The 9876-nt window shown below is 39.4% G+C and overlaps 1 protein-coding gene across 1 annotated transcript; it reads right to left on the reverse strand.

Moving 5' to 3' along the window:
- Positions 1-7840: 7840 nt before the first annotated feature.
- LOC136857985 (uncharacterized) lies at positions 7841-9329 on the reverse strand. The gene has a single exon (XM_067137152.2). It carries the CDS (start codon positions 9327-9329, stop codon positions 8097-8099), a length of 1233 nt encoding a protein of 410 aa, XP_066993253.2. The 3' UTR covers positions 7841-8096.
- Between the last annotated feature and the right edge of the window lie 547 nt (positions 9330-9876).

The raw sequence follows: 9876 nt of genomic DNA on the forward strand, positions 1-9876 counted from the left end.
CAAACAAACCCATCAGGATAAAGCATCTGCATCAATAACAGAATGATTAGATCAAAGCGTTTTAATACGAGGTATATCTCAAGATTCTTCACTTTGGTCAAATGGAACATACAGTACAGTATTTTCTTTTCCAATAATTCCCTATCTATACGTCATGCCGCTCTTATTCGTTACTGTAACATTTTCGGACGGGCAACCATTTTATTAAAGTGAAAAGTATTGAGAAAGAATAAATACGTTCTGACATTAATGATACCTATTTTGATGCTGGTTGGTGATTTTTTTCGGCCTATTCCGGCCACCTAGAACAATGCTCAAATTTTGATAGTACCACAGCGTTACATATATCTACTTAGTATTACGTGCATTCGTCGTCGTTGTTGTTGTTGTTGTTGTTGTTGTTAATATTTCTTAGGTAGGGCCCCTCCTCACAAACGCGCAGGTCACCTATTATAGGTGTCAACTCCAAAGACCTGCTGGAGGCCTCTCCAGAGTTCACACGCATATTTTTTTTAATACTTTGTTGGAAAATATTTCGCTTCGGCATTACAATATTAGAAAAGAATATAGAATATGACACTCTCCGTATTCCGGGTTTAGGAAACTGGCGATGATATTGACATCTAAACTGATTTTAGTACTCTTAATAATATAACAAATAAATAATAAAATATTCGTTTGTACTATATATTATCAAAATGTTTTCATCAATTTTAAAGACTTTATGAACTTCATTTGATGTTAGCAATGATAATGTATGTAGTGTACCCGATGCATTTATTGGACGTATTAAAAATGGCCAGCCAAGGCAAAGAAATGTGTAATAGGGTATCGATATTGATGTATGCTAGAAGGCCATGACTAACTTAAACCTACCACTATGAAGGCGGTGTACAATGGTGTAGAATCGATAGAATTGTTTTTTAAAAAATAAGAAGGATCAAACAGATTATTATAAAAACTGACTTAAAAAATTGACGTGGGAAGGACAAGATATCCCGAACATCGCTCTCAAAAATAAGCAAGATTTGCAATATCTAACGTGAAATTTTAAGCTGAGAGGACGGAAATATTGAACGAAACGAAGAGATAAACGCTGAAATACCGTAAAGAGGGAATAAAATCCAGAAGTTTTGAAAAGTCCGTCCAAATACTTAGACACAAAGTCGTTTGGAAACAAGAAGTTGATTGAGACGTGAGAGCTCGAGGTTGAGCTATATTAAGTGGAAATAATAGCAAGGACAGCCTAAATAAAGAAGCAATCACTACAAAATATATATATATACTACGCAGAACCATGATGAATTCATATTTTCCAGAATCAACGCATATTGTCTACTGTGTTCCTGAACAGATGATGGCTTGCTAAATCGGTATAGACCAACCTGGAGGGAGATGTCATCCTGGCTGTTAAAACCACCCGACCCGTGTGGAGGAGGTCACTCTACTTGAGATACCAGTGGTGGAGATCCTGCCCAGTTCCCAATCCAAGGCCTGCGACCAGACCGAAGAGCAACTAAGGCCCGAGATATTGAATGGCGAGCTAAGTAATAGTATTAAGTAGTATAATTTCTTATGTAGAGTATTACCAGTATATGCAATAGATCTGAATAGCCTAAGCGTGAGATAATTAAGTGTGCAGTGAATATAAGAAAGTGCAGTGTGAAATATTTAAGACGATATCTCGTGACAGAATGGTAACGTGTTTACTACATTATCTCATCCAAGGATGAAGGAATACGATTTAAAATGTGACATTGTGTAACAGCTGTTTTCAAAGAATCCCGGTTAGTTAGAAAGATCCATGAGTGATGTAATACCAGTCAAACCCAGTTTGGTTAAGTTAAATTACCATACTCTTTGCTGTGTGAATATGTTGAAAGAATAGATACTGAATTTGGGGTTATATGTTGAATTGTATGACAAAATGCGTTTTGAGGAACGAATTCTGCGCTACTGAAGAGATACGTATCGTTGTGTTTAATTAATATTGGAGGTTAAACGCGGTAATTATAGATGTTAAATGAATTAAATATTGGTTGAATTGAAGGTTAATAATGAAATAATGGAAGTATATATGGTATTTTAAATGATATATTGCGCAGATTAACAGGGAGTAAAACGTATATGATATATATAATGTGCGATGTAGGAGCACATATAAAGCGACTACGGAATATATGTATGCCCCAGGGAGGAACTATAGCAAGGTATGGACAATAAAATTACTCATATTTTAATGAAGTGTGAAAGTGGTTTGACAATAATAACAACCGGTGATGGGTAAATGAATACATGATTGTATCATATTCTGAATGAATGGTAATTGCGTGGAAGATCAAACTTGTATGCAACTAGTATGATAATGTAGTGTTGAAATATCTTTATGTAGGCATTTGCACATCTATATATGAAAAATGCTTAGTGACTATGTGCATATTGAACTGGAATACGTTACATAAGAAATTATCTAGCTAGAGTAGGGAAATTATTTGGGATTTACATAGGATATCATCGATGTTTTGTTAATCTGAAATATTATTAGAGCGAATATTTAGTTAGGAGCCGTAATTTAAGTGGCAATCGGACCGAGAAACTTAGTGCGTCATTCAATATTTCATTTTCTTCACTGTATTCTGCACCAACGAACTCAGATAATTTTCAATGTAACTTAGGTCACTGATATTTGTATTCAGGACACTTTATTCAAATTCAGTTCATTTCCGCGATAACTTGAACAATGTAATGGTTGTATTTTTGATGAGGGTGTATAATTAACACCGTGAGTGATGGAATAATTTATTGATATACCAAATTTTGACCGTGGTCTGAAGACTTTGATGTAATATATACTTAAGTGACCAGATGTAAATTTTAATAGGAAGATGAAACAAAGCAACAATTCATTTCAGGAATACGCGACCCAGAATGTTAAGATATGTAAACTTAGTTTAGGAGTAAGGCAGCGCTGACCTAAAATATTTGATTCAGTAATTAAAATATTTATTTATTAGCTTGATAATTGGAAGATTATGAGCAATATATGACATTAACCATTTCTTTCGCGAATCTTGATAGTTTAATAAATGTATTTCTTGATTAATTTTTATAGAATGGAATGAGTTTTCATTTATAATGGTAGTCAGTAGTTGTACTTAGTGAGTAAGGTTCTCGTTATGCGGATGTGTTTTTCGAAAGGTTGACTGATGTTTATGTTCGCAAAATCCACTACTGAGCGTTGAATTACGTAATTCTGAACCGCGTATGATGCCGTTATTTTCTCTTTGAACACACGTTAAACCAAAACATAGAAAAATTAACCATTTTTCTGGAGGCATGAATACCCTGAGATATGTAACTGACTAGTTGGGAAATTACTGTGGTTACCCTGACCCGTAGGGTGCAGTAATAATAATAATAATAATAATAATAATAATAATAATAATAATAATAATAATGTAAAAGAAGAGAAGAAAGGCTTCGTCAATCGTTTTTAGTTATTTTTTTCCCTTTTTTGCTCAACCATCGAAGAAAAGAAAGAAACATTTTCAGCTTGTGAAAACTTGACAAAGTGTGGCCTCTTCCTGGTAATCGGTACATATATTCTTCTAATTATTCTGCTGACTGTTGGTTAGCTTACACTTCGTAAATCAGCATAAACTAACTGAAAATTACCTATAACAAAAAATTAATTAGGCCTATAACTATAATAGCCGGCCCCGTGGTGTAGGAGTAGCGTGCCTGCTTCTTACCCGGAGGCCCCGCGTTCGATTCCCGGCAAGGTCAGGGATTTTTACCTGGACCTGAGGGCTGGTTCGAGATCCACTCAGCCTACGTGATTAGAATTGAGGAGCTATCTGACGGTGAGATAGCGGTCCCGGTCTTGAAAACCAAGAATAACGGCCGAGTGGATTTGTCGTGCTGATCACACGACGACACCTCGTAATCTGCAGGCCTTCCAGCTGAGCAGCGGTCGCTTGGTAGGCCAAGGCCCTTCAAGGGCTGTAGTGCCATGGGGTTTGGTTTGGGGTTATAACTATAATACTCTTATTCATTCAATATAACTTCAATCAGTTACGTATACAAGCATTACAATAAATAATAGATCAATAAACCACTGACACGTGGCATTATACCAGGTGGCTCACGGACGCCGTACTTTCTACTTATAAATGTCCCGCATGCATAAGTGATGTGTGGGGTGTCTACCAACTGATTTTAACCCCTTAAGTTGGTATGACGTCTTTAGACGTTTTCGCGCTGGGCTTCTACAGTGGGTATGACGGCATTAGTCGATCGTAAAATTTATCGCGTATGTATCTTGACGGTGAAGACATACCGCGTGTCCATGGAATCTATCGCATTAGCTGATATGTTTTCCACGAGATCACGCTGTGTATTGTTTTTTAGAGCTGTCACAGCTTCGTGAAATGCATTTATTTTGGCGCCTTGCACGAAGTTCCCGCGCAGCCATTTATGTCGCGAAGCATGGCTTCCAAACGTAAAGTAGATGGTTATCCGTGGTTTCCCATTTTCACACCAGCCAAGTGCTGGGGCTGTACCGTATTTAAGGCCATGGCCGCTTCCTTTCCACGCGTAGCCCTTCCCTGTCTCATCGTAGCCATAATTCCTATCTGTGTCGGTGCGACGTAAAACCAATTGTAAAAAAATATTCTACTATTTTGCTTTACGTCGCACCAACACAGATAGGTATTATGGCGACGATGGGACGGGAAAGGCCTAGGAATGAGATGGAAGCGGCCATGGCCTTAATTAAGGTACAGCCCCAGCGTTTGCCTGGTGTGAAAATAGGAAACTACGGAAAACCGTCTTCAGTGCTGCCGACAGTGGGATTCGAAACCACTATCTCCCGGGTGCGAGCTCGCAGCTGCGTGGTCCTAACTCCACGGCTAGCTCAGCCGGTACAATTAAATAGAAGTACGGCATGATCATGCAATTAAAAGTTATTTAGTATTTTAATACACACTAAGGAACTAACAGACACTGAAGAGGCTGCCAGACTGACGAATGCGTGCGGCATACCGGTGAATTATAACTCAGTGTCCATGATCTTGGCAAAAACATTATACCCCTACTACCCCTCCCCACAGCACATGCAAAGTCTCCACTACTCGCCGTAGCGCTATACAAATCGGTTAGCCGCAACGAACGGCATTTGGTGCTTATTTCCGCCAAACATTATGTTAATAAAATTAAAGGAAATAAAGGAAAGAAATAGCAGATAAGACACAAAGGCTTGTACAGATAACGTTTCTTTTAAAACTAATTGCCTGTGAGCTTGCATCCGGGAGATCGTGGGTTCGAATCCCACTGTGGGCAGCCCTGAAGATGGTTTTCCGTGGTTTCCCATTTTCACACCATGCAAATGCTGTTGCTGTACCTTAATTAAGGCCACGGCCGCTTCCTTCCAACTCCTAGGCCTTTCCTATCCCATCGTCGCCATAAGACCTATCTGTGTCGGTGCGACGTAAAGCAATTAGCAAAACAAATAATAATAATTCCTAGTTCCAGGTAGCTAAAGTGAATATGTAACGTTTACTCCACAAAGTGGCGAGGGGCGGGGGCGACTTTCCCTTCTCTCCCCACCCCCTAATCGCCGCTACTGTTTGTTAACACGCCAAAGATGCAGAAAAGGAAATTTAATCACTTGTTAATTTATACATGTGTAGACATTCCACTCGATAAAAGAGTTGCTTGTATGAAACAAAAACGATACTGTTCGGTGAAATACTTATGTAGAAGGCATACGTCTGTTTGGAGCTTCCGTTGCATTCCGACCGGGTTGTCCAGATTAAAATAATGTCTATGTATTCGTCGCTGCTGAACACACTAGCCATTGTCGATAAGCAGACAGTAAATATAGTGCGGCTGTACCATACACCAGCCTAGAACTTTGCGGTCGAAAACGATGTTTGCTAATGCAAGGTGTGCATTCGACCGCCAGCGCTGAGTAACATGCTGCGAGTGTGACTCTGTTTCTTATCTCTTCATATTCTGACGTAATCTGCCCGCTGGCAGTAGTTCTCCTGTTAAAATCAGTTGGTAGACACCCCACACATCACTTATGCATGCGGGACATTTATAAGTAGAAAGTACGGCGTCCGTGAGCCACCTGGTATATATTAATCATTTAGCAGTTGTATCATTGGAGGAATCCTCTTTCACTTTCTGGCATTAGTACATCTTCGCGATGTCCAATACAATTTGTTTATCGAATCTGTGGCTAATTTTGAATTCGTTATCCCTGTAGAACTCAGTCGGGTTTTGCGCATCTCCTATAACTCGGCGAGCAGTATGTGCGGCTTGGATAATCTCCTGGACATCTTCAAAATCTGGATTATGTTTAGAATGTTCGCCATTGTATTATCCTCTACAGTCGGCTTTGTGAAGTCAAAGTACAGGTCATTGGTGACTTTGAAGCACGGTCTCGGTCGAAGTCTACTTTTCGCAAAGTCTCGACTATGAATAGGAAATTGGTGACTTTGGTGGGTACAAAGTCGTGTTCTTGAATACGGCCCTAAGGAGTGATCCATTGGGCAACATCCAAATGACTACATACCTAGACAATGTTTCAGAGTGCTGTACTGTGTAGAGATGAGAAGAATGCAAGAATGAGGAATGTGGACTGCAAGCACGAACTTCCTGTTCTGCCCAGACAGATCGGCTCTTATCTGTTCTTATCTACTGCACGAAAACATTGACTCACACTTTGCAGTTTGCTGGATTACAACTGACTAGAGCGAAGAGCTGCCAGTAGAAGATACTATAAACTCCCCTGGGTAGTAGCGGAGTTGCTATGGTAACCATTGCGTCACTGGCTCTGCTGGTGAAAATCCCTTCGCCCCGTGCCTCGCCTGGCATGTGCATTCTTTTGATCTCCCAACAATACCAGCCTTGTCAGGATTTAGCTGAAGTACAGCTTAGGTACAGTTTTAAAGGGTAACTACCAAACAGCTGGCAGTTGCTATCCTCCATCTTGAATAACGTACGAATAAATTGCAAAGTTCTCAAGTTACAATTTTATTGGTATTGCAGCTGTCGTTATGATATAGCAAGTACATTAAATGTGGATTAATCATTCTGATTTATACATCTTTAATACATTTACAAATTGTACATACTACAGTATTTTACAAAGGAATGCATTTCAACAGTATTTCATTTCTTATTTCTTTCTCCAAACAATTATTTTCATGCAATGTCACCGCTATTTTAGTTTCAGAAATACTGTCTTCTTCTTCTTCATCATCTTCTTCGTATTATTATTATTATTATTATTATTATTATTATTATTATTATTATTATTATTATTATTATTATTATTATTATTATTACATTATGCAGTTGGAGTAGTGTGTCCCTTCTATACGATATACAAGAAATATATTTACACAATAGTATTAATATAGTATATTCATTATATCATATGTAGTTTGCCGAATTCTGAATGTTCCATTTCCAAAAGCCTCTAAACCATGAAGCAAATGATTAATGTAACTGCTCTCTGTGATCCTGCGTAGCTAAGGGATTGCACATGTAATATTTTTAAGGCAGTTATGCAACGTCCTTGGAACAAGTTCCTTGCATGATATTACTAAAGGCATAGTGATTATCTTCTTGATTTCCTCACTGCATTAGTTTCAGTCGATAAATCTATTAGGATATTTTTATTTGTGTTGACTGCAGAATCTTAAATGGTTAATTCCCTTGGCTTGGGGTCTGAATGATTGTGCCGTCCCCCACATTCCTGCAACTCGCACACACCACTTTCATCCACCACACTAACTCGCAGTTTCTTATAAACGGCAAATGCCGCCCACACTCGTCGGAGGGTCTGTCTTACAAGGGCTGCACCAACTTAAAAATACCGACGTGAAATTATTATTATTATTATTATTATTATTATTATTATTATCATTTATCCTTATATCTTTTATTTACCAAGAAAGGGATCGACATCATAGGTGAATTTCGACCCGGCATGGCGTACTACACTTTGCCATAGAATGATAATTGTATAGTCGTAGTTGTGATGCAGACGTAAAAGTACAAGCCTGCTTCCTATTAACCATCCATCACATCACACCTTTGTCTGCAAACAGGGGCAATAGACGTTTAATTACTTTGACGAACCGAGGATTTGAATACACCGTGCTACCTTCTTGAGAGCAATTCTTAACAGCCAAATGTTTTTCAAAATCAAAGTTATCTTCGGCATCCGAAAGAGCAATGGGCAAAATACAAGTGGCTGCCATGACACCGTACAAGTAATAATCATTAAATGTTTTCATAAGTTGTTGTAAAGTAATTGCATGCTTGGGGTAGCCTAGAATGTCCAATATTCTAATCAACTCATTGTGGTAGCTCTGGATCATAGTGTCCATATGCTGCACACGAACTTCGTCACTAGGACAAGTGTGTAGGAAATACTGGAGATCTATGGCTGGAGAGGCGAAGAGAGACAGCTGAAAGTCTACAAGTCTCACGTCTTCAAGAACATCGTCAGAGTATTTGAACATCATGTTACTGGTCCACATATCTCCATGATTTAGGACATTGAATTCTCCGTCCTTTCGTTTGCAGAGATCTACTAAGCGATCAAAGAAAGACCGTCTTAACTTCTTTATCTTATAAACATATTCCTCCCATCCTGGCCACTTTGATACCTCTTTTTCCAAAGATAGTAACGAATTATCCAAAAGCGTTTCCATATGCTTTCTTGAACCTACATCGATAAGGCCTTTCTTATAACACTCTACAGAGCTGGGTTCATGATTGTGCAGGACTAATGATGATGCGTGGAATCTAGCAAGTGTTTTAAGAGCCAGAGAACAGTGGGCTAGGTCAAGTCCCTGTTGTCTGTTAGCCAGAGTGAACCCCAGCTGCCGTAAATCTTCCAGAACTATAAACTCAATAGGATCGCTGCCGTGGTACAAGCACTTGGCTGACAGAGGATTGAATTCCCCAGGTCTTGCTTCTTCTAAAAGTCTGTGCATTGCGGGCAGCATTTCGGTCAACATGCCTGTTTCTATTTCAAAGGCACTGATACTTCTGACAACCTCTTCTCGGCAACCTCCTTGTGGATGACATTTGACGATCATGTGACTCTTCTGTCGGTCCTGAAACTTGACGGTGACTCGATACATGTCGCTAGCGTAGCCATCCCCCACGGCGTTAGCAGCAGTGACGTTCCAGGAGAGCACCTCCACGGCAGAGTCCTTGTCTTCATCTCCCAAAGCCCTTTGTATGAAGTCCTTGCCCAGCCAGGATAGAGGGCTTGATCCATCTAGTTGACTCTTGAGGTCCATAGTGGATAACCTGCACTGGGAAAAAAGAAAAGAAACACTTAGATTATATTGTGTATAATGACGTCATATGCATTTCTAGCTAACCGCCCCGGCTTCGCACAGGAGCAGTAACGAATTTAAGGCGATAGGTTACTTTTAACCGAGGGCTAAGAAGATATTTTTGTGTACAACATCGGTCGCTTTTCCTCGAGTAATGAACACGAAATGATTCTGTTAACACCCGAAAGGGAAATGTAAAGCTGTCCTTGAGAGAAACATTCTCCACTGAGGTCAGCTCCAGCCACGCTAGGTGTCTGGCACTGTGCTTTGTTTAGTGTTATGCGAAAGCAGATTCTTACCGGGAACTGGACTCGTTTGAAATCAAAAGGAAGATTTGAAGGAATCATAGGGATTGTCGGTATTAAATTAGTAGCTTCAATCGAAGAGTTATTCAAAATGTTCACGACCAAGCCCGTCCCATTGCATAATTCTGGTGGGTGTACAGTAGATTACGTAACAATATAATAGGCAACCCCCATTTTCGAAATTAGTTTGTGTGATCGCAGAC

Source organism: Anabrus simplex, chromosome 1 (genome assembly GCF_040414725.1).
Source record: "Anabrus simplex isolate iqAnaSimp1 chromosome 1, ASM4041472v1, whole genome shotgun sequence".
Lineage (NCBI taxonomy): Eukaryota > Metazoa > Arthropoda > Insecta > Orthoptera > Tettigoniidae > Anabrus > Anabrus simplex.